At 41.7% G+C, this 26,222-nt stretch overlaps 1 protein-coding gene across 1 annotated transcript; it reads left to right on the forward strand.

Moving 5' to 3' along the window:
* The first annotated feature begins 27 nt into the window (after positions 1-27).
* cyp2c8.1.L (cytochrome P450, family 2, subfamily C, polypeptide 8, gene 1 L homeolog) lies at positions 28-22,134 on the forward strand. Its single transcript, XM_041573412.1, has 10 exons — positions 28-227; positions 4,898-5,060; positions 7,848-7,997; positions 15,028-15,188; positions 15,312-15,488; positions 16,450-16,591; positions 16,921-17,108; positions 17,280-17,421; positions 18,679-18,918; positions 21,732-22,134. Exons 1-9 carry the CDS (start codon positions 60-62, stop codon positions 18,876-18,878), a joined length of 1,491 nt encoding a protein of 496 aa, XP_041429346.1. The 5' UTR covers positions 28-59; the 3' UTR covers positions 18,879-18,918; positions 21,732-22,134.
* Positions 22,135-26,222: the final 4,088 nt, after the last annotated feature.

Genomic DNA, 26,222 nt, shown 5'->3' on the forward strand with positions numbered 1-26,222 from the left:
TAGACAGAGACACTCGCACCTTATTTCCTTATTTTATCACTCGCTGATCTATTTCAGACATGGAGGTTCTTACGCTTTTGCTCAGTCTCTTAATCCTTTTATCTATTGTTCTGATGAGTTGGAGGAGACACAAGAAACGACTTGATCTGCCCCCAGGACCCGTCCCGCTGCCGCTGCTGGGCAATGTACTACAGGGAAACACGAAGCTGTACGAATCACATCGCAAGGTACGAGACTTTTCTATAAACTGAGCGAGTAGCTATGGGCTAGAATTACATGAAACATAATACAGGTTCTTTTAATGGATCCTGCTATATTATTGCTCAATAAGTCTATGACATGCAATACACAGGTAACATGCAGTAACATGCAATACACAGGTAACATGCAGTAACATGCAATACACAGGTAACATGCAATACACTGGTAACATACCCTACAATACACAGGTAACATAACATGCAGGACCGCCATCAGAAATCGCAGGGCCCCATATGACAAAATTTCCTAGGCCCCCTGGGCTGGTGGTCAGGGCCCCCCATAAAAAAACATTTGTGGCCTGGGCCCCCCATATTGGTGGCTAGGACCCCACATGAGAAAAGAAAAATTTGTGGCCAGGGCCCCCCCCCCACATTATGAGAAAATTGGTGGCCAGGGCCCCTTAAAAGTCCATGCCTTCCCGAAGTCAGCAGCTCTAAGAAAGATGGGGGGGGGCGGCTAATCAAGTAAGTGTGGCATGGCCGGGCCCCCTTACCCTCGGGCCCCCTACAACTCTCCCGCCTGTCCCCCCCTGATGGCTGCCCTGATAACATGCAATACACAGGTAACATGCAATACACAGATAACATAACCTGCAATACACAGGTAACATTCAATACACAGATAACATAACCTGCAATACACAGATAACATAACATGCAATACAAAGGTAACATACAATGCAATACACAGGTAACATACAATGCAATACACACATAACATGCCATGCAATACACAGGTAACTAGTGATGGACGAATTTCTCCCATTTCGATTCACCAAAAATTCACAAATTTTTGCACAAAATTAGCAGAAAGTTCACGGAAAAATCGTGAAATTTAAACGTTTTCATGAAAAAAACGCGCAATACGAAAGTTTTCACGAAAGAAACAAGCAATTCTAACGTTTTCACTATAAAATCTAGCAATTTGAATGTTTTCACTACAAAATCGAGCAATTAGAAAGTTTTCATGAAAAAATCGGAAATTGACAACAGCAAATTTTTGAGGGAGATTCACGAATTTATTCGCCCAAAACAAGGAAATTCTCTGCAAATTTGTGCCAGGCAAATTTATTTGCCCATCACTACAGGTAACATGCCATGCAATACACAGGTAACATGCCACCAAGGCAGCCATCCTGACTTGCACTTTTATTTATTGAAGAAACTGTCAGCAGCACACTGAATGTTTGAAAAATTGTGAGGTTTATTGAACCCAAAACATACAGCAGAACGGCAACGTTTCTGGACCCTTATCAAGACTCTATCAAGCCTAGGCTTGATAAAGGGCCCGGGTGGCCCGAAATGTTGCCTTTCTGCTGTATGTTTTGGGTTCAATAAACCTCACATTTTTTCTGACATTCAGTGTGCTGCTGACAGTTTCTCCATTGGATTGTTTGACCCTTGAAACAGGCGTGGGTCCTTCAGCATAGCACCTATACAATAACGGGTATAAACTCTCAGCTTTTGTTATTGCACTTTTATTTATGTGCCCTTTCATCACCCAGTGCTCATAGTACTGCGTATGTTATTGGCATTTAAATATCTTTAAAAATACATGAAACCTGCTTTCACAGTAAGTTGCATTTTGCCTTAATGCTTTGAGCAGTTGTTGAACTACAACTCACGTAGCAGTACTCATTATGAGACATCATGTTGAGAGTTATAGTACAGACTGCCTTAAATACGGCTTTTATGCATTTTCTTTTTAATGTTGATTCCAAACCCCTGATTAGTATGATCCAGAGCAATGCTGTCCAACTGGTGGCCCAAGTGTCTCAGCACCAGTCTGGCTGTGTAACTACTAACCTTGGGTAAGAATTAGTGGTATCAGTAATGAGATTAACTGGTCCCTGTAATGGTCGTATCTGTATTGTTCATTCCTGTAAAGAGATTATATTGTTCACACCTGAGGCTCAGACTGTGAGCAGCCACATTGCCATTGTCTGCCCTATACTACGTGTGTGTGCGACAAAATCTGTCTGCCCTACTCTGCATGTGGGAGGTGAGCCTGATGGGGGTTTCTTCTGGAGGTTTCTTAGCATTTGGAAATAATTTATTATAGGGTGCTGATGGTTGCTGCTCAATCCACAGGGGAGGAGGAGGCGGCATATGGATTAAAGAGTGACTTAATATCACTTAATTTTTTTTTATCTATCCGTGATATCCCTGCAGTGAGCATGAACCATCTGTTTTTTTTTGGTGTGCTGCCACCATTAATGTGGACATGGTCTTAAAAGGTCTGGTGATAACAGGAGTTTGATTTCAAGTGGATGTGGTTTAAAGGGATACTGTAACGGGAAAACATGTTTTTTTTTTTTTTTTTTCAAAAGACATAAGTTAATAGTGCTGCTCCAGCAGACTTCTGTACTAAAATACAAAGCGCAAACTGATTTTTTTTATATTCAATTTTGAAATCTGACATGGTGCTAGGCATGATATAGATCGGGAAAGCCCGTCGGAGGGCCCCAAGCACGGACTGATAAGCTGCCAACTCAGTCTCTCTGTCTGTTTTATATGGTAGAGTGAATTATTTGCAGTGTAAACAGTGTAATTTAGAGATAGAAACTATAGCCTAAAAATCATGACAGAATCCCTTTAAAAACTGGAAGTGGTTAACACTCGCTTCCATTATTGGGAGTGGACAACACTTGCTTCCAATTTTTCTGGGCTACCAAGTAGCCACGAAAATTCCAGGCTTTGGTACCACAGAAGTTGAACAACACTGATCCATTGGTTAGGTGTATGTTTTTTGTTTAATTACAGATTCGAAATGTAACCTTTGTCCTGTTTCAGTTCCACGAAAGCAAGTAAATGTGTATATATTGCTACAGCACAAAGAAGTATTTTATCTCATTATCTACATAAGCAAATATCAGAGTGATCTGTTCCTGCCTGACCCTTGTTGTGTGCATGCTGAGAGGTGTTGTTGCCCTATCAGAATGTGCACACGTTAGATTTTTGTGCACAAATGCACATTTTGCATTTCCACACCTAAATCCACCACTTTTACTTGCTGATAGGATAATATCATGCCTGCCAGTGTACCCATAACAAAAGATTGTTAGGAGAAGATGACCACTATTACCACTGGCCTTACAGAATGAGACTGCAGCAGAACTGATAATCATTGATACCATATTAATGGCTATACACAGTTTGGGAAACATTCTTTATTTGTTTGCCCAACACAACCTGATTATTCAGGCTGTGACTTCTCTTAAGGGTAAGGGCACACTGGGCGATTCGGGGAGATTTAGTCGCCTGGCGACTAATCGCCTCGACTTAGCGGCGACCAATCCCCCCGAACGCCTTCCCTCACTCTGCACTGGCTTAAATGAAAAAGTTTCGAAACTTCGAGCGATTTCGGAAAACGTATCGCCACGTGCGATTAGCGCCGGCGATTTTTCATTTTAGCCAGCGCAGAGTGAGGGAAGGCATCCAGGGGGGATCGGTCGCCGCTAAGTCGAGGCGATTAGTCTGACTAAATCTCCCTGAATTGCCCAGTGTGCCCTTACCCTAAAGGAGAATTCAACCCTTCACCAAAAAAAACCCTAACCCCCACCCCACGTACACCCCCTCCCTCCTCCCACCCACGGGAAATGGCCCTAACTTTATACTTACCCCTCGGTGCAAATTCAGGCATCTGAAACCCCCAGCTGGTGCTCCTGTCAGCAGAAAACTGCTCCGGGCTGGGTTATTCCAGTGAGCACCACAGAACGATCCTCTTCTGGCTTCTTTTTTCTTCACGTGGCTGCGCATTACAGTGAAAAGCTGAACTTTAACTAAAATGCGCGTGCATGCATCTGCCCCAGGAAATTTGAAGAAAGAGGAGGCCGGAAGAGGGGCCACAAAAAAAAAATGTTTTAAAAAACAAAGATTGGTGGCAGGGGCCTATAGAATATTAAAATAATACATTGGTGGCCAGGGGATTAAAAAAAACACACACAAACTGGTGTTCAGTAGAATTGAACTCATGGCTTCAGTACTAAACTTCGCCTCCTTTTGTGACTTCGGGTCTTTGCACCGCTTCAGGACTTCAATTTCGGCTGTTTTTGTGACTTCGGGGCTTTGTGCTGCTTCAGGACTTCAGCTGTTTTCATGACTTCGGGTCTTTTCGGCGCATCGGCTTTTCGGCACTTCCGCATTCGGCAACGCAGAGGCAAGACGTACGGCTCGGCGCTATGGATGGGGGCCCGGTACGCTTGTCCCCCTGTCCCCCCCCCTGATGGCGGCCCTGCGTATTGAAGTCAACGGGTGTCAAAATAATTTTGACTCTTGACAATTTTGATGCGAGTGACAACTTTTATACGTGGAACTATTTTGGCCAAATGCATTAAAGTCATGGACGTTCAAACAATTTTCATATGCGGCAATATTTATGCGCGCACCGGTTTTTACACGCGACACTTTTTTTTGTTGCAACAAATTTTTGCAAAAGTTTTGCTAAAACATTCGCGTGTGGTGATGAAACGCAGAATCCATAACTGGAGAATTTATTCTCCCATCACTAGGTACAAATGGTCATCCTTGATTAATGTAATTTTTTTTGAATAGGCCCATTATTCCTGTATTGCCCCCCTCCCCCCATTGTCCTCAGCTAGCATTGAATCTAAATCTGTTTATTTCTCTTCTATCAGCTTTCTAAACAGTATGGTCCAGTGTTCACTATATGGATGGGTTCCACACCAGCAGTTGTACTCTGTGGTTATGAAGTACTCAAAGATGCTTTGATTATTCATTCACATCAGTTTGGTGCCCGTGGATCCATGCCAGTAACAGAAAGACTGTCAAAGGGATATGGTAAGATCACTATTACAAAATATTCAAATCTCACTGTTCTTCATGAACTGAATTTCAGCCAGTTAACGTGATAAAAGACAATACATTTCTACCTGGGTTAAAGGAACAGTAACACCAAAAAATGAAAGTGTTTTAAAGTAATGAGAATATAATGTAGTGTTGCCCTGCACTGGTAAAACTGATCTACTGAAACACTACTATAGTTCATATAAACAAGCTGCTGAGTAGCAATGGCGGAAATTGAAAAAAGGCTACATGGCACATGATAATTAGTGGATAACAGATAGCATTATGTTCTACAGAGCTTATCTGCTATATGCTGTGTAACTTGAGCTTTTCCTGCTTTGAATGGCTGCCCCCATGGCTATTCAGCAGCTTATTTATATAAACAATAGTAGTGTTTCTGAAGCAAACACAGCAGTTTTACTAGTACAGGGCAAAACTTCATTATTTTTTTATTAATTTAAAACATTTTAATTTTTTGATGTTACTGGCCCTTTAAGTAACCCATAACAACACATCAGAAAAACATTTACTTGTCACGTATCTGGTTGCTATGGGTTACTAGAACTGGGTGAAACTTTGTGCCTTTTATTCTATTACCCCCCCTGAATTTATATACAGTACTCTCTCTAGTGCCAGCCTAAATTCAACCATGAAGTTACATAAGTCTTCTCCTTTACACCTTTCATCTGTGATATAAAATATATTCTGAGCATCTTGCCTGGTGCCTGGAGTGATATAAGGCATGAATATAGTATTTGACGTTCTCTGTATAAGAGGGTTCCTACACCCGAAAAGTTTTTGCACAGTGAAAAAAATATAATTCTAACCAAAGTTGCATTATAAATCAGAATAAATATCTCTAGGTGCCCAAGAGATTTGGAGCACAAGACCCCACACATAAGTGCAGTGCTATATATGTACATTTTGTACAGTTACAAGGTCTACTCTGCTTCATATTTATTCTTTAACAGTTGACTTGGCATTTTTTCTTTAAAAATGTTTTCTGATATTTAGATGTATTTCTATACTGCTTTCCTTTTCTATTTATTTTTCTAAAGTATCCTTTTTCCACTATCCATCTGCTCATACCCCCCCTCTCCCCGGTAGGTAGGAGAATAGCTGGGAAGGGGGTATTTTTACCAACTATAGAGAAAGCAGATTGTGCATCCAGGACCCCCTGTGACTGCGGGAGTCCACTTCCTCTATAGTTGCACCACAGGACAGTTGTATTCTTTACACCAAGAGAGCAAAATGACAGTTTAAAAAAAGAAAATTAATCTCTTATTGTTATAATATAGGCTTGTAAGAGTTAATAAAGCAGGCTTTTTTTATTACTCGTCTTTATATTCAGACCCTCTCACATTCATATACCAGCCTCTTGTTCAAATCAATGCATGGTTGTTAGGGTAGTTTGTACTATAGCAACCAGATGACTGAAATTGCAAACTGTAGAGAGTTGAAATGAAAAATAAATAACTCAAAAATCAAATGTGAACAACCTCTTTAATTATAAATAAAGGGAAAGGTATTTTCATGAAATTTGCGCAGATTTCCCTCAGAGACAAATCTCACTGCAGAACATTGCCCTTTGAAGTCTACAGTAGATTCTTAGGTCAAGGGTGAGTGCCAGCCGTTCTTAAAAACACTGTATCCTGAATTGGCCACTAGGGAAGGGAGCACTAAAGAGCAGAACAGATGGGTCATAACTAGGGTTGCCACCTTTTGATCAAATTTCTACCGACCGGTGGTGGTGGTGGCTGGAACAAAAGGGTTGGGCTGTGATGTGAAAGGGCCGGGTCAGTGGCGTAACTACCAGGGGAGGTGCAACAGCACCAGGGCCCGCTCCCCCTTGGGGCCAGCTGGAGATAGTGCCGCAGCACGACGGTAAGGAAAAAAACATGCGTCTTGCAAATCCTTGCACATCAACCTACGGGTTTAATTCTCCTTTAAGGCTATATAGCCAGTAAATTTGTAATACCGGCCCCGGCCTTGGCTAGGCCGGTTAAATACCGGGAGGGTGGCAACCCTAGTCGTAACACCTAGCCAGAGTGCTTTGAAAATGTATCTAGGGATTGAGTTTTAGTAACCGTAATTAAACACTTCTTAAAGATATAAACTGCCCACAGATTAAGTCGGCAGCTAATTGAACAGTATATGAGACCCTCCGACTGGCTTCCATGATAGATTTCTGGCTGAAAATCCCTTTGGATCAAGGACAACATTGATTCTAGGGCCCAACGATCAGGTCAGCCCAATGTCTCCATTGGCAACATTGCCAGATGAGCAAATCTCCCTATGCATGGCCAGCTTTAGTTGCCTAACTATATACACTTTTCATACTAATTTTCTCGCCAGCCAAGATACTATGTCTATAGGCCTAAACTCTTGCTAGTTAGAAAGTGGCAAGAAATAATCCTCCTCATTTTTTCCTTTTGAAACCACAATACAGATGAAAAAGAGATTTAGATTTTAATCACATTTTTATGTGGACAAAAAATGACATAGGGAAACACCAGGGCAATTCATTTGGAATGCAGATGTTGCCTAAGATACAGAATGAAGTTCTCTATTACAAGTCTCAGCAGCTATTATTTTTAGTAAAAGTAATCCCTTGACATGTTCAGGGCAGGTCTTTACATGTCTCTCCAAGGAAATAATGATATAGTATTCATACTAGATTTTATATGTATTAGTAATTAGTAATTTTTTTTTCAATGAAGCTCAGTGCATTTGTAAGATGTTTTAATTCTGCCTCTGTCAGCACACTCTGTCTCATTAAAGGCATCATTGGAGTCAATGGTGAACGCTGGAAGCAGATGCGGCGCTTTGTACTGACAACACTGAGAAATTTTGGCATGGGGAAGAGGTCCATGGAAGAGAAAATACAAGAGGAAGTTCAGCACCTAGTACAAGCTGTAGAGCAGACAGGAGGTAATCAAAATTTGCACAACGATGTTGGCTACACAGGGGCCAAGCATAGCATATAGGGTATGACATTTGGCAGCACACTGAAGTTCTGCTAAACTAAATGAGGGTGAGTTTCTCTAATAAATGTGTTTTAAGAGGTGTTTTCAAGGAAGAAAGATGTTTTAGTCAGATAGGAAAGATTATTGTCTAAAAGGAACAGTGTCAGTTGGTAGTCAACTAAATGTTCAAATAGTTTAGAGATGAAAGGGAGCAGAGAGATTGGTTTGAGGTTACTAAGATAAAAGGGATCAAGAGAAGATCTTTTTCAGAATGAGAGTATCAGGCTCCGTAATGGGTCCGACGAAATAATAGCCTCCCCTATGCCTCTCACTGGAACTTAGAGCCTGGGTGGAAACAGGAATAAGCCCAGATGGAGAGTAACAGAGGTGCCGGTAATAGATGTTGGGTAGGCACTTGTAAAAAGTCTAGTCGAGGTAGCCAAACAGGGATAAGCGGAAACGTAGTCAAAGCCAGGCGTAGGTCAGGAACGGAATCAGCGGTACCAGGGGAAATCCAAGAGAAGAGTCAAAAACAGGCCAATAATCAGGAAACCAGTGGATCAGCAATGTGGAATTCAAAACGCTTAGTGTCAGAGGCAAGATCACTTCGCAGTGACTTGCAGGCCTCGGCGTCCTTTTACGCACCGTGCGCATGCGTCAAAAACGTGCGCGCGCGTCAAAAACGTGCGCGCGCGTCAAAACGTGCGCGTCAAAGACGTGCACGCGCCCGCGAACCTCCGTCCACGCACGCGCGCACAACTCGACGCAACCGCGCCGGTGCGCACACACGCCGCGATCTCTTGCCGGGGCGCAAGCCAGTACCAAGGGACTGACATTGCCCCCCCCCGAGGCGCGGCCTCTGGACGGGCCCAGGCTTAGCAGGATAGCGTTTGTGAAACATTTTAATAAACCGAGGAGAATGAACATTGTTTGCTGGTTCCCAAGACCTCTCTTCAGGAGAATAACCCTTCCAATGTATTAGATATTGTAACTGACCTCTGTGATACCTGGAATCCAAGATTGCACCTACTTCGAATTCTTCAACTCCTTGAATGGTTACTGGTATTGGAGGAGAAGAAGAACGACCAGGAAACGTGTTCTTGACAACCGGTTTGAGAAGAGATATATGAAATACTGGGTGGATCTTGAAAGATGCAGGTAACTTCAGCTTAAAAGCCACATTATTGATTTGTTGCATGATGGGGAACGGACCAAGAAATTTTTGCCCCAACTTCTTGGAAGGACAGTCTAATTTAATATGTTGGGTGGATAACCACACTTGTTCCCCCACTTTAAAACCCGGACTCCCTCTTCTCTTCTTGTCGGCAAAAAATTTATAATTTCTTTGTGACACAGTCATAGCTTGTCGGATCTTTTGAAGGTTACTGGACAAAAATGTAAGTCGGTCTTGAAGTACGGGCAATGTCACCTCTCTAGGAAGGTTAGGTAAAACTTGAGGATGAAAACCATAATTGGCGAAAAAAGGCGTCTCCTTAGTTGATGAGTGCACGGAGTTATTGTAAGAGAATTCGGCAAATGGGAGAAGTTGATACCAATCATCTTGTAGGAAGGAAGTGAAACAACGAAGATATTGTTCAAGGGTTTGATTCGTTCTTTCTGTTTGTCCGTTAGTTTCAGGGTGAAAGGCTGTGGAAAAAAGAAGTTTAATCTTCAGAGACTGGCAGAGTGCTTTCCAGAACTTGGACGTAAATTGTACCCCTCTGTCGGAAACAATCTCATCCGGAACCCCATGTAGTCTGATAACCTCTTTAATAAAGACCTCAGCAGTAGAAGCAGCCGAAGGAGTACCAATCATGGGAATGAAGTGTGCCATCTTGGATAGACGATCGACCACAACAAAGATTGTATTAAAGCCTTGAGAAGGAGGTAATTCCACAATAAAATCCACTGAAAGTGAACCCCAAAACCTGTCAGGGACTGGTAACGGATGAAGAAGCCCCATGGGTCGACAATGAGAAGATTTAAAACGAGCACACGTCTCACAAGAACTGACAAACAGCCTACAGTCCTTACTCATCCTGGGCCAGAAAAAAAGTCTTTTGGCTAAATTAATAGTCTTTTTTGTACCTAAATGTCCAGACAGAGGATGACTATGAACAAACTGAAGAACATCCACACGAAGTGTCTCAGGGACAAAAATTTTATTCTTGAAAAAAAGAAAACCATCCTTTGGTTCCAGATCTGGGGAGATATTAGTGGTAAAAGAAGCTTCTTTAACTCTGGACATAAGTTCAGACTGTAATAAAAGGAAGTTCTGAGGTTGGAGAATGGTATGGATCTGTTCAGGAATTTTATCATCTTCAGAAAATATACGGGAAAGAGCATCGGCTTTACCATTCTTTGCTCCTGGTCTATAGGTAATATGGAAGTTAAAACGGGAGAAGAATAAAGCCCACCTAGCCTGTCGAGGCTTGAGACGTTTAGCTGTACGTAGGTATTCTAAATTCTTATGATCAGAAAAAATTAAAATAGGATGTAAAGCCCCCTCCAACAAATGTCTCCATTCTTCAAATGCAGCTTTAATTGCAAGGAGTTCCCTGTCGGAAACGTCATAGTTCTTTTCTGAATATGAGAGCTTTTTAGAAAAAAAAGCTACAGGAAAAAGAGAACCTTGGGCTCCAAACCTTTGTGAAAGAATGGCGCCGACTGCAACCTCAGAGGCATCAACTTCAAGGACAAACGGCAAAGTTGGATTTGGGTGTTTAAGAATCTGTGCAGAGACGAATAACTCTTTAAGTTTCTGAAATGCAGATTGAGCCTGAGGAGTCCAGACAAAGGGTTTAGAAGAACTGGTCAAATCTGTGATGGGGGCGATGATCTTGGAAAAGTCTTTAATAAACTTCCTGTAGAAATTGGCGAAACCAACAAATCTCTGAACAGCTTTACGATTATCAGGAACTGGCCATTCAAGAATTGTAGAAACCTTCTTCTTATCCATGCATATCCCTTGATCGGAAATGATGAAACCCAAAAATTCGATGGAAGATTTATTAAACTCGCATTTCTCTAGCTTAGCAAAGAGACCATGAGTACGGAGCCTATTGAAAACTCTCTTCATGTGTGTAACATGTTCTTCATAGGATGTGGAGAAGATAAGTATGTCATCCAAATAAACGATAACGAATTGATCGAGGATGTCTCTAAAAATATCATTGACGAAATGCTGAAAAGTTGCGGGGGCGTTGCATAGGCCAAACGGCATGACTAAATATTCAAAATGTCCATAGCGGGATCTGAAAGCTGTCTTCCATTCATCGCCCTCTCGGATCCTCACCAAATTATAAGCACCTCGTAGGTCAAGTTTTGAAAATATTTTTGCCCCTCGAAGACTCTGGAAAAGTTCATGAATAAGAGGAAGAGGGTAACGATTCTTGACAGTTATATGATTCAATTGCCTATAATCAATACATGGTCGTAAAGAGTGGTCCTTCTTTTCGACAAAGAATATGCCTGCCCCAGCCGGTGAAGTAGAAGGACGAATAAAACCCTTCTTTAAATTATCGTCGATATAGTTCTTTAATACAGACAGTTCAGGTTCCGAAAGAGGGTAAATTCGCCCAAAAGGAATGGCTGCTCCAGGTAAAAGGTCGACAGGACAATCGTAAACACGGTGAGGGGGAAGTTTGTCAGCTCCCTTCTCATCAAAGACATCCAAAAATTCGTGTAAAAAGTATGGTATTTTTGTTAAACGATCGTCAGAGGAGGGACACAGAGCCATGGAAAACTCTTTATTTTCTGTAACTGAATGAGAAATACTGACTTTGGAGTCGAATTGCAGGGTACCAGTGCACCAATTTATTGAAGGATTGTGACGTTTTAACCAAGGTAAGCCAAAAATAACAGGGAAAAGGGGAGAAAAAATCACATTGAAAACAATAGACTCTGAATGGCAGGAGTTTATCATAACCTTCAAAGGGATCGTCTCATGCGTCACAGGCCCGGAAGAGAGCGATGAACCATCGGCTGTCCTTACAGAGAAGGGCTCTTGTTTGAGACGAATAGGGATAACGTAAGTCTTAACAAACTCAGAATCAATGAAGCAGTCACACGCCCCAGAGTCAACGATGGCCGATGCTTTAACTCTTCTTTCGAGCCACTGTAGAGAAATGGAAAGAGTTAAGGGTGAGAATCCTCTGGGCGAAGTACTAACAGATAAAAAAGACAGTCCAGCTTTACCAGAAGGGCGAGTGGGACAGTCCTTCAGAAAATGACCAGACAACCCGCAATACAGGCAGAGGTTCAGTTGGCGTCTGCGAAGTCTTTCTTCAGGAGAGATAGCAGACCTTAGAAGACCGATTTGCATAGGTTCACCCGACTCCACAAGATGAGAAGAGGCAGAAAGGCGAGGGAGCAGAGGAGCCTTGGGAAGAAGCCAGGAAGAAGACCTTTCAGCACGTCTTTCTCTCAGGCGTTGATCCATTTGGATTACTAGATCAATAAGGCCTTCCAAATCGGTGGGCATTGCGACACGAGACAGTTCATCTCTTAAGGCATCAGAGAGTCCAAGACGAAATTGATGTCTCAAAGCCTTGTCATTCCACTCTGTGTCTGCTGCATATCTGCGAAAATCAGAAATATAGTCCTCTACCGGCCGTCTTTCTTGGCGTAACACACGAATGGCGGCCTCAGCAGAAACGTCGCGTCTGGGGTCATCATAAATTTGACCTAAGGCCTGGAAGAAAGTATCAGAGTCATTCAGGAGTGGACTTTGGCTCTCCATCAGACGGTGTGCCCAAGCTTGTGGTTCCCCAGACAGTAAGGAAATAATTACTCCAACCTTGACTTGTTCGGAGGCATAGGTCTGTGGTTTCAGGGAGAATACTAGTCGACAACCATGGAAGAATGCACGAAAAAGTTGTCTATCTCCGGAAAACTTTTCTGGTAGCGCCACCTTGGGTTCGGAATACACAGGAGCGGAAGCGGTAGGTTGGGTTGGAGCTTGGGACACCGGAGGTGGAGGAGGATTAACAGGAGGAGTAAGATCATGAAGTTGAATCTGGATCTGTTGATAACCTCCTTGCAGGTCCCGTACTGCTTTAGTAAGAGATGTGATTTGCTGAACGAGGGCATCAAAAGGCTGAGAGGCTTGATCACCGCCAGACTCCATATTGGCGAAGTGATACTATCAGGCTCCGTAATGGGTCCGACGAAATAATAGCCTCCCCTATGCCTCTCACTGGAACTTAGAGCCTGGGTGGAAACAGGAATAAGCCCAGATGGAGAGTAACAGAGGTGCCGGTAATAGATGTTGGGTAGGCACTTGTAAAAAGTCTAGTCGAGGTAGCCAAACAGGGATAAGCGGAAACGTAGTCAAAGCCAGGCGTAGGTCAGGAACGGAATCAGCGGTACCAGGGGAAATCCAAGAGAAGAGTCAAAAACAGGCCAATAATCAGGAAACCAGTGGATCAGCAATGTGGAATTCAAAACGCTTAGTGTCAGAGGCAAGATCACTTCGCAGTGACTTGCAGGCCTCGGCGTCCTTTTACGCACCGTGCGCATGCGTCAAAAACGTGCGCGCGCGTCAAAAACGTGCGCGCGCGTCAAAACGTGCGCGTCAAAGACGTGCACGCGCCCGCGAACCTCCGTCCACGCACGCGCGCACAACTCGACGCAACCGCGCCGGTGCGCACACACGCCGCGATCTCTTGCCGGGGCGCAAGCCAGTACCAAGGGACTGACAGAGAGTGACAAATAAATGTTTTAATCAGGAGGGGAAAGATTTAAGCTGGCCATAGATGTTGAGATTTTTAAAAGATCAGATCCTCATCGTGAGACCACGATCTTCTCAGAACGATCGTACGAATTTACCTTCAACTAAAAAGACCAATTTGCCAGGAAAACAAAGGGGAGCTGCCTGCTTGTCCCTGCAAACATAGATAGATTGCACTGGGGCCGACAAAGATTTTTTGACCTGGCCGATCAATTTCCTGACAGATGTCGGCCGAAAAATCGTAAGATGTACGATCGTTAGAATCCCACTAACTGCACGATAATTTCGAAGGATTGGTCGGACTTCCCTAAAATCGGCAAGAAGAATCGTTGCGTCTATGGGGAGCTTTAGTTAAGTGGGAGAAATTAAATAGATGAGTTATGGCTTTCAATAGCCAGAGTTTGGCATTGGGAACAGTTTAGGACAGAGACACACGGGGAGATTCAGTCACCAGGCGACTAATCGCCTCTTCTTCGGGCGACTTATCTCCCCGAAAATCCTTCCCGCCGGATAGAATCTAAAGGTCCCCATAGGCGTAAAGATTTTTCTTGGTGAATGACCAATTTTAGCGAAATCCGTCAAATTATCGTGAAGTTAGTGGGAATTGAACGATCGTACATCTTAAAATTTTTTGTCTGACATCTATCAGAAAATTGATCGGCCAGGTTATAAAAAAATTTATCGGCCCCAGTGCAATCTATCTATGTTTGCGGGGCCAAGCAGGCAGCTACCTTCAGTTTTCCTGGCAATATCGGCTGAAATGTTATTTTTAGTTGATGGAAAATTGTACATTTTAACGATCGTTTAGAAATCATCGCGGTCTCACGATAACGAAAAGATCTATGGCCAGCTTAAATCGCCAGCTGGATAGCACTAGGAGGACTTTGTTTTCCTAAGTCACCCGAAGTTGCCTCACAAGGAAACTTTGGGCAACTTCGGAAAACGAAGCACTCCGAGTGCCATCCCACCGGCGATTTAGATTCTAGCCAGCGAAAAGGCTTTTCAGGGAGATTAGTTGCCCGAAGAAGAGGCAATTTGTCAGGCAATAAAATCTCCACAAATCTTCTCGTGTGCCCTTACCCTTAGGAGGAATAGGATCAAGTGGGCAGGTAGTAAAATGAAAGGAAGCCAAAAGTTTTGAGACTTCCTTATCAGTCACAGTGGAGGAGGAGCACTGAATATAGTAGTTAGTGTGGAGGCTAGGGGGATTTAGTTGTGTAATGTCACTAGAACTGCTGTTGGAATGACTTTGTCTTTTTATCAGGGGAACTATTAGATCCTTTGGATCTCCTTGAGCGTTCAGTAAACAACATTATCAACTTTACGGTGTTTGGCAGACGCTGGGATTATGAAGACAAGCAGTGCCTCAAATACCTTAACATCACCAACAGCTTGATTGGTTTTATCAGATCCCCATTAGGAGTGGTATGTTTATTATCCCTTTTGTAGCCTCTCATGGCTATTCTGAAGCAATGAGGATACAGGTGCTTCTCTTCCAAAGAGAATCTCTGGAAAATATTTATGTCATTCATATCGTAATTTTTACAGACATATGCTGCATTTCCCAGAATTATGCGGTACCTTCCTGGCCCACATCAGAAGATATTCCAAGACAGTGAAGTGCTGACATCATTTTTCCATGAGCAGATTCGTTTTCACTGGAACACACTTGATTCAGATTCCCCACGGGATTTAATTGACTGTTTTCTCATCAAGTCTAACGAGGTGATTTAACAAATATATACAGTATATATACAGTATATTATATATATATATATATATATATATATATATACCCCCGTGTGTGTGTGTGTGTGTATATATATATATATATATATATATATATATATATATATATATATATATATATATATATATGAAAATGCAAAAAAAAACCAAGCCAAGAAGTACCTGTACCAAAGGCAGGTTGCTGCTGCCCCTGACCACTCCTGCTTGTACCCCTACTTGCCCCCTCCTGCTCCCCTACCACTGTGGACCGTATAGGATCCGTTATCTGCCAGCCTGTTATCTTGAAAGCTCAGAATTATGGGAAGGTTGCCTCCCATAGACTCCATTATAAATTAAATAATTCAAAATGTTAAAACACATTTCATTGTTCTTTGTAGTAATAATAAAACACTACCTTGTACTTGATCCCAAATAATATATAATTAAGGGTGCAAAAACTAGGTATGGGGATGCAAATTACAGAAAGATCTCTTATCCAGAAAACCCAAGGTCCCAAGCATTCTGGATAACAGGTACCATAAGTGGGTGGGAGATATAAGTGGGTGGGACTTAGGTAGAGATGGAAAGACTCTTTCAACTCAGTTGTTTAGATGGTCAACTTGAAACATCTAAAAAAGGAGATTCTCCTTAATTTTGACTGTGGCAGCTCAGGTAATTTGAAATATTCCAATATATTGTTGTTGACAAGAGAAAATCATAGTATTATAGGCAATAATAAGTAATGGAAGGGAGTGCTACAATGTAGTCATATATTACAACATAGTCATATAAATATTAGACCATAATTGCTAGTATGGGGAAGAAACAATGAGTGGCAAGGAATTAATTAAAAAAATATTTATGTTTTTAGAGTATTAATTATTTCAGGTTTAAAAAACAAATGATGATAAATTAGACATCTTTCATATTGTTTTTGAAACACTGTTTTCTTACGTAGGAAAAGGACCTAAACGAAAGTGAATTCTGCACAGAAAATTTAGTACATTCAATCCAGAATTTATATGTAGCTGGGACAGAGACTACCACAAACACCCTTCAGTTTGGCTTGCTGGTCATGTTAAAATATCCCCACATTCAAGGTGAGATTCAAACCTCTTATTATTTATAAACACAGTGTTAGGAATACATAAAGATACAGAATAATGGTAGCCACTGCTCATCTATATCAGGAGTATCGGGTACAATACTCACCGATCTCCAGCTGCCAGTAATTGCATGCAAGTGCCAATTTTTAAAAACCATAATAACAAATCCTGCACAGGTTTCATCATGTTAATTTTCTTTAGCAAGTACAATTAGAATGGCATGTTGGGGGCAAATAAACTGTTTGAGAGTAAAGAAAACAAAAGAGCTTGATGCTTGCAACAATATAGTAAATGATTCTAGTGAGAGAGTCTTCTTTTCTCAGCCAAGGTGCAGATGGAGATAGACAAAATCGTTGGATCAGATCGATTGCCAGGATTGGCAGACCGGGCCCAAATGCATTACACTAATGCAGTTATTCATGAGATTCAGAGGTTTTTGGACCTTGTACCAATGGCCCTTCCTCACATGTTAACAGAGGACACAGTGTTCCGTGGATTCAATATCCCAAAGGTAAGAGTACATTTCACTTAGATTAAAAAATAAACTCTATATTTCTGCTACTGTTAAACTGGTCTGGTGGACTCATATCTTTGTACACAGTGCGTATTTGATCATTTACAACTGGTGTTTAGTGATATTGCATGACTGTCATGTTGTTTACTTATAAAAATTTTGGGATAGGGAACAACTGTTATACCTATTCTTGGCTCGGCACTATGGGACCCGGCCCTATGGAAAACACCGGAGGAATTCAATCCAGGACATTTCCTTGATGAGAAAGGACAGTTCTGTTCTCGGGCTGCATTCATACCATTCTCAGCAGGTAAAGTGCTTGTAAATAAAAACATAACATTGGACATGCTACCATATAAACATACATATTGCAATATGTAATTATATGTATATGTTTGAGAGAGAAAAAAGCATGTTTCAAAATATGGATGAATTACAAGGTTATAAGTACCTAACAGTTGCTTCATTACAGAATAGCAATGGATCGTTACCGTATATCAGTGTAAGTTTCCTCTGGTACTTTTGTTTCCAAAATATACAGGAGAATAAATTGGCTTTTAATGACATTGCATGTGTGTGTGTATATGTATGTATAACTTAATTATACATTGAGAAGACAAATGAAACAATGAATATATGCAGAACAAAGAGTTTAAGTGCTATGTGTTAAGAGATATACGGGGGAATGTAATAAAAATCACTAACGGAATAACTATTCGCAATGCGAAACGTTATGCCTTTGTGCGAACAAATTTTGCTTTGTGCGAATTTAATATAGCTTTCGCGAGCCCGGAAACTGTTAAGCGACCACTTCCGACCGTTTGCGAATTTTATAGTTTGCGCCAATGCGCAGTCAATGTAATAAAACTTCTTACTGAAAAAGTCGTTATGTTTGCTCCAAAAGATTACGACACCTTCAAGCTCTTCTTATGAGTGCGCAATTAAAATTCGCAATGCGCAATTAAAATTCGCAATGTAATAACAGTTTAAGGAACAATATTACATTGCGAGATGTGGATTTTTAGTCTTATTGGTACGAATTGTTTTGCTCTTTGCGACTTTTATTACATTCCCCTGATAGTGGGAAGGAGGTCCCTGCCCCGTAGAACTTACAGTCTAAGAGTTATATATATGAAAGAGCGAAGGTAGAAATCACCACAGTCCTCTATAGTAAAATTCCTCCAGTCTCCATTAATTCCTATGGGATTTTTAAAAGGGTATTTACTGTATCAATGGGTGAAAGTGAAAGTTCATCCTTTGATAAATACGCCATTCAAAATCCCATAGAAATGAATGGAGAGTGACGGAATTTTCCTCTAGAGGACTGTGGCGCCTTATAGCAGCCCCTTTGGCATTTGCCAGAACCCACAGATTGCCAGTCCTGGCCTGGTGGCGATCTCTAACTTCACTATTTGAAAAATATACCCCATGTGTCTACACTGTGTTATGTTAATGTGATAGGGAACTTAGACTATAAAGTTCACTATGGCTGGGACTAATGGTTGGAACTGCATACATGTTTTGTGCTATAACAATAAAGCATAATTATAATAATTTTATCTTATAGGAAAAAGAATCTGTCCAGGAGAGGGGCTGGCTCGTATGGAAATCTTCCTCTTCTTCACAACCCTGCTCCAGAAATTCGCAATCAGACCTGCAAGCCCCACTGATACATTTAACCTGGGTATCCTGAGACGAGCCTTCCGGAAAAAGGGACTCTTCTATCAAATGAGAGCCATCCCTAGAACCTGTACTGAGGAGAACTGAAATCGGCCCAAATTAAGGAGCAGTAGAAACGTAATCCATTGTAAGAGAAAATGTACTGTGCAAAATTGTCTATGACATCAGGAATTCATATTTTATTCTAGAGATATATACAGTCATATGAAAAAGTTTGGGAACCCCTCTTGATTCTTTGGAGTTTTGTTTATCATTGGCTGAGCTTTCAAAGTAGCAACTTCATTGTAATATATAACATGTCTTATGGAAACAGTAGTATTTTAGTAGTGACATAAAGTTAATTGGATTAACAGAAAATATGCAATATGCTTAATAACAAAATTAGACAGGTGTTGGACACCACAACAGAGATATTACATAAATACTTGGTTGAGCCTCCTTTTGTAAATGTAACAGCCTCTAGACGCCTCCTATAGCCTTTGATGAGTGTCTGGATTCTGGATGGGGGTATTTTTGTACATTCGTCCATACAAAATCTCTCCAGTTCAGTTATATTTGATGGCTGTTGAGCATGGACAACCTGCTTCAAATCAACCCATAGATTTTACATGATATTCAAGTCGGGCGACTGTGACGGCCATTCCAGAATATTGTACTTCTCAATCTGCATAAATGCCTTTGTAGATTTCAAAGTGTGTTTAGGGTCATTGTCTTGTTGGAATATCCAACCTCTGCTTAACTTCAACTGATGCTTGAACATTATCCTGAAGAATTTGTTGATATTGGGTTGAATTCATCCAACCCTCGACTTTAATAAGGGCCCCAGTTCCTGAACTAGCCACACAGCCCAACAGCATGATGGAACCTCCACCAAATAGTTATATAATTATAACCATATCATTTAGAGATAGGGTCCATAGCAAATCATTCTGAAATCATGAAACGGTGAGTAAGATTTCATAGATTTTCATTTGTCATAACTTGCTCTTCGTTCTGAGAGATTCACAAACGTACCCTTTGCTTGGCCTGTGAGTCTGGATACTACAACAAAATATCAACATATGTTCTTCCAGGAAATTGAGTGACCTGAATGCCCCATTGTTAGGAATAGGGACCATAGAAAATCATTCTGAAATCAGAAAAGGGTGAGTAAGATTTCATAAAACCAGGCAAGGCAGGATTTCCCATTGGAATGAATTGAAAATGATAGGTAACATGTAATAGCATTAGCAAGACTCTTCACATTAGTTCCTCAGATAGCAGTCATGTGCAAATCTCTCCCCCTCCCCCCCCCCTTTAATGGAAACGTTTGTATGCTGACATCCCATCAGCACGTACGCACAGATAGAATTTTGGCATAAAAACGCATAGATGCTTGTTTCCATGCCATTAGCCTAAATGTTAAAGGGATACTGTCATGGGAAAACAAGTATCAGTTAATAGAGCTGCTCCAGCAGAATTCTGAACTGAAATCCATTTTTCAAAAGATCAAACAGATTTTTTTATATTCAATTTTGAAATCTGACATGGGGCTAGACATATTCTCACTTTCCCAGCACCCACCAGTCATGTGATAAACTTCAATCATTCTTTACTGCTGTACTGCAAGCTAGAGTGATATCACCCCCCTCCCCCCCCCCCAGCAGCATAACAAAAGAACAATGGGAAGGTAACCAGATAGCAGCTCCCTAACACAAGATAACAGCTGCCTGGTAAGCAGCTAAAGCATTTGATACAGTGCCACACAAAAGGTTACTGGTTAAATTAAGGAATGTTGGCCTGGAACATAGTATTTGTACCTGGATTGAGAACTGGCTAAAAGATAGACTACAAAGAGTGGTGGTAAATGGAACGTTTTCTAATTGGACCAGTGTTGTTAGTGGAGTACCGCAGGGCTCTGTACTAGGTCCCTTGCTTTTCAACTTGTTTATTAATGACCTGGAGGTGGGCATTGAAAGTACTGTTTCTATTTTTGCAGATGATACTAAATTGTGCAGAACTATAGGTTCCATGCAGGATGCTGCCACTTGCAGAGTGATTTGTCTAAACTGGGAAACTGGGCAGCAAACTGGAAAATGAGGTTCAATGTTGATAAATGCAGGTTATGCACTTTGGCAAAAATAATATAAATGCAAGTTATACACTAAATGGCAGTGTGTTGGGAGTTTCCTTAAATGAGAAGGATCTAGGGGTCTTTGTAGATAACACGTTGTCTAATTCTGGGCAGTGTCTTTCTGTGGCAACTAAAGCAAATAAAGTTCTGCCTTGCATAAAAAAGGGCATTAACTCAAGGGATGAAAACATAATTATGCCTCTTTATAGGTCCCTGGTGAGGCCTCATCTGGAGTATGCAGTGCAGTTTTGGACTCCAGTCCTTAAGAGGGATATAAATGAGCTGGAGAGAGTGCAGAGACTAAGTGCAACTAAATTGGATAGAGGGACGGAAGACTTAAATTATGAGGGTAGACTGTCAAGGTTGGGGTTGTTTTCTCTGGAAAAAAGGCGCTTGCGAGGGGACATGATTACACTTTACAAGTACATTAGAGGACATTATAGACAAATGGCAGGGGACCTTTTTACCCATAAAGTAGATCACCGTACCAGAGGCCACCCCTTTAGACTAGAAGAAAAGAACTTTCGTTTGAAGCAACGTAGGGGGTTCTTCACAGTCAGGACAGTGAGGTTGTGGAATGCACTGCCGGGTGATGTTGTGATGGCTGATTCTGTTAATGACTTTAAAAATGGCTTGGATGATTTTTTGGACAGACATAATATCAAAGGCTATTGTGATACTAAGCTCTATAGTTAGTATAGGTATGGGTATATAGAATTTAATTAAAAGTAGGGATGGGTGTGTGTATGGATGCTGGGTTTTCATTTGGAGGGGTTGAACTTGATGGACTTTATAGTTTATTAATAAATTTTTCCTTTTTTTTCCAGATAAAAAGAATAAGAATACAAACAAGGAGAAAAGAAGATACATCAAGATACAATTACAGATACAAGACATCACAAAAACAACAACAAAACTCATTTGATGTCCAATGGAGGGCTACATATATATATTCATATCTGGCCTTATTCTCTTTTTTTTTCATTATCCTTAACCCCTCCTTTCTCTCGTCTATATATTCTGAAAATTGGTCGTATTTTATCTCCATTTTTAGCAATATTTCTTTATAAGTGTATATAAGCTTTTCACCCCTCATTTAAAGCCCACATATTCTTCAAGTCATATTGGCATATTAGCATCCGTCCTATCTTCAATGTATGATTCTTATGTGGAAGATGGGAAAGGAAAAGAAAAAAAAAAAAAAAACTTTCTTTTTTCAATCCAATTTAACTATGTAACTATGGTAGATCTAAGAACAACACTCAATAGTAAAAGCCAAGTCCCACTGAGATGATTCAGTTACATTAAGTAGGAGAAATATCAGCCTGCCAGAAAGTAGTTTCATCCTAAAGTGCAGGCACAAGTCACATGACTGGGGGCAGCTGGGAAACTCACAATATGTCTAGCCCCATGTCAGATTTCAAAATAGAATATAAAAAAATCTGTTTGAGAACTGGATTTCGGTGCAGAAGTCTGCTGGACTAGCACTATTAACTGATGCATTTTTAAAAAAAACATGTTTTCCCATGATGGTATCCCTTTAAGAGTGGGTTTTTTTCAACAAAGCACAAGCAACCCTTCAGATTGAATTTTACAACTGTTCCCATGAGCTCATCACAATGTAGAATTCTCCACAGTCACTGTTGTGTGTTTTTTTTTAATCTGGGTACTTGATAACTGCCTTTGTGCTTGGCCTCCACCTGGGAAAGGAGGTGGTGGAAGGCACTGTACATGTTATTGTGCTACCTACTAAACAAAATAAAAGAAGAATGTAATCCTCACCTTTTTGCTGTAGTGTCGGTGTCAAGTTTTTTCATTATATTCCTTAATAACTCATAACATTGGTGTAAGCTCAGATGCCCAGATTGGAGACCAGTTAGGGTGAGATTTGAGGTGGGTGGGTGCTCCCAGTGGGCCCATGTGTTAGTGGGCCCTCCTGCTTCTAAACATTTGGCATATTTCATGGCCATTCCCTATTTCTATGAGAGCAAAGGGGCTAATTAGATTATAGTCAGGCCCGGATTTGGGGAGAGGCCCCCTCGGCCCGGGCCTAGGGTGGCAAGATGTTAGGGGCAGCAAGCAGGCCCCCTACCATCTTCTCTATAACATAGTAAAGTGGAGCGGTCCGTGACCGTCACATTTCCAAACAGAGCAACCGCCCGCCCCCCACATTGACCCGGCGCAGCAGCTTGTGTGGACTCCTGCTGTGTGCCTGCCTCTACTCTACTCTACAGAGAGAGTAGATAGCAAGCGGTGTCGGTGCAGAGCTCCACCGGTCTGCGCTCTGTGACGTCGCCACGTTACCATGTAACTGCACATGCGCGCTTCATTGTGACATCATTTGGCGCACCGCACGGGCACGCACGGCGCCAAGCCGCGCCAGACTAATTAGAAATAGAGTCTAGAGGATTGGAAAGGGAGCTAGTTCAGGTAAGAGCTGCTGAGCGCTTGCGTGGCAGTGCAGGTGCAAGCAGCCAAAGATTTACTTCCAGAAAATACGGGGGGGGGGGGCGGCACAGTAGCTGGGCCTAGGGGGGCAGGAAGGGTAAATCCGGCCCTGATTATAGTATGTAAAGAAAGAGAATAGAGGTTGAGTGAGGAGAAGAAAAATAATACTGAGGGTGGGCCCCTGGTCTTTGTAAGGCATTTTTTTTTTTTGGCACAGGCAGATTCGGGGAGATTTAGTTGCCTGGGGGTGACAATCTCCCCGAACTGCCTTCCGCCTGCTATAATGCAGAAACGCCAGCGCCAATGCACGCGCGGCACTTAGATTTCTGAAGTCGTCCGAAGTTTCCTCATGAGGCAATTTCGGGCGACTTTGGAAATCGAAGTGATGAGAGTGCCATTGCGTTCATTATAGCAGGTGGAAGGCAGTTCGAGGAGATTGTTGCCCCCCCCCAGAAGAGGCGATTAGGCGCCAGGCGACTAAATCTCCCCGAATCTGCCCGTGTGCTTGAACCCTAAGGCTAATGCCACACCAGGACTGAAAAACAAAAACACAGGCAGAGAATCAGCTCCTACACTGGAATAAGCCCCTTACCTTGTTATACATTAGACAGCATTCAGCAGCTATCTAGTTGCTAGGGTCTTAGTTACTCTAGAAATCAGGCAGTGGTTTGAACGAGAGATGGGCATATGAATAGGAGAGTCCGGCATAGAAAGATAAGTAATAAAAAGCAACTAGAGTAAGCCAATAATATTTTATCTTCACAGAGTAATATTTTTGTGCTGATGGGGTCAGTGATCCCTATTTGAAATCTGGAAAGAGTCGGAGGACATAGGCAAATCATTTTAAAAAATGACTAAAAAAAATAACTGATAGCAAATTTGCCAGGAATCAGTGGCATAATTACCGGGGGAGCAGGGGGTGCGATTGGACCAGGGCCCGCACCCCCACAGGGCCCCCTGGCAGATCCTGCCCCGCTGTAATCGGCTGCAGCCGTGAAGAAAATCGTCACGGGGGGGGTGGGGCCAGGCTGCACGGCCCGCACCTGGGCCTGCCCCAGCCTACTTACGTTACTGCCAGGAATAGGCCCTTCTGTAACATACTTAAAGGTGAATAAACCCTTTACATAACAACAGCATAGTAGCAATTGTTAGGAACCCCCAATCAAAGTGAATCTTTAGAAATCGTTACTGCGAAATTGATCTCTAGGCCCAAAATATAATTACCATCTTCTTGCCACTAGATGTAGATTCTCCATCCTCTTTTCAGGACCCGTGTGTCGTACTGGAATATATATATACGTGTTACATTGGCAGTGAATGCAGAAGTACAGACAAAGAATAATTCAAATAAACATATTTATATGAATCCTCTGTAATACATTTTGTAATAATAAACAGTAAAAATGTGTATATTTTATATCATTACTTTGCATTCAGCATAGCATCGTACTGTCACAAGCTTGGGGCTCATTTCCCGCTACCAAAAGAGTTAGCAATAACAGCTCAACAGCAGAATAAACTATAAGCGCAAGGTAGAATAGCTATGCTTTCAGTGTCCTATAAGTGGTGCATGCATCAAGTAAATTCCAGGACACCTACCTATAATGATTTGAAAGGCATGAGTGAAAGAGGGATGTTTAATGGGCAATTTATACATGGTCCAATTTAAATCATGTTAGGGTACAGAGCTGCTATTCTGTTTACCATAGCCATTGAGTTACTTAAAGGAATACTGTCATGGGAAAAAATTTTTTTTCAAAATGAACCAGTTAAAAGTGCTACTCCAGCAGAATTCTGCACTGAAATCCATTTCTCAAAAGAGCAAACAGATTGTTTTATATTTAATTTTGAAATTTGACATGGGGCTAGACATTTTGTCAATTTCCCAGCTGCCCCTGGTCATGTGACTTGTGCCTGTACTTTAGGAGAGAAATGCTTTCTGGCAGGCTGCTGTTTTTCTTTCTCAATGTAACTGAATGTGTCTCAGTGAGACATGGGTTTTTACTATTGAGTGTTGTTCTTAGATCTACCAGGCAGCTGTTATCTTGTGTTAGGGAGCTGCTATCTGGTTACCTTCCCATTGTTCTTTTGTTGGCTGCTGGGGGGAAAAGGGAGGGGGTTGATATCACTCCAACTTGCAGTACAGTAGTAAAGAGTGATTGAAGTTTATCAGAGCACAAGTCACATGACTTGGGGCAGCTGGGAAATTGGCAATATGTCTAGCCCCGTGTCAGATTTCAAAATTGAATATAAAAAAATCTGTTTGCTCTTTTGAGAAATGGATTTCAGTGCAGAATTCTGCTGGAGCAGCACTATTAACGGATTCATATTGAAAAATTTTTTTTTCCCATGACAGTATCCCTTTAACTTCCATTGGGCCTCCAAATTTGATATGGCTTGCTTCTGGGGACTTGCACATGGATACTGTGCAACTACATTTAGAGGCATGGAGGGGTTTCTAACTGAAATGTGCACAGAGGTAAATAGTAAGGGCCACCATACATTGACGTGGTATGGTGGCTTATCAATTTTATGATCATAACTTTGTAACTAAAACCCCATTTTTGAAAATTCATGCTCTTGCATAGATACTAAGGGGCAGATTCACTAACCAGTGAATTTTCGCCAGCGTATGTTTCGCACCCATCGCAACACTTCGCCAGGTGCAAATGCGCTCAGATTACACCAATTCACTAATATGCAGAGTTTTGTCCTGGGTGCCGAACGCTGACGACTTTTTGCTAGCGTTACTAGCGTTTTCGCTAGAAACTTAGTGATTGCGCTGAGGAAGAATCGTACTTATAAATGTATATTTAGTGAGTTTATTAAGAAAAATTAATATAATGGGAAAATCACTTATTCCTGCTCGT

This window comes from Xenopus laevis, chromosome 8L (assembly GCF_017654675.1).
Source record: "Xenopus laevis strain J_2021 chromosome 8L, Xenopus_laevis_v10.1, whole genome shotgun sequence".
Lineage (NCBI taxonomy): Eukaryota > Metazoa > Chordata > Amphibia > Anura > Pipidae > Xenopus > Xenopus laevis.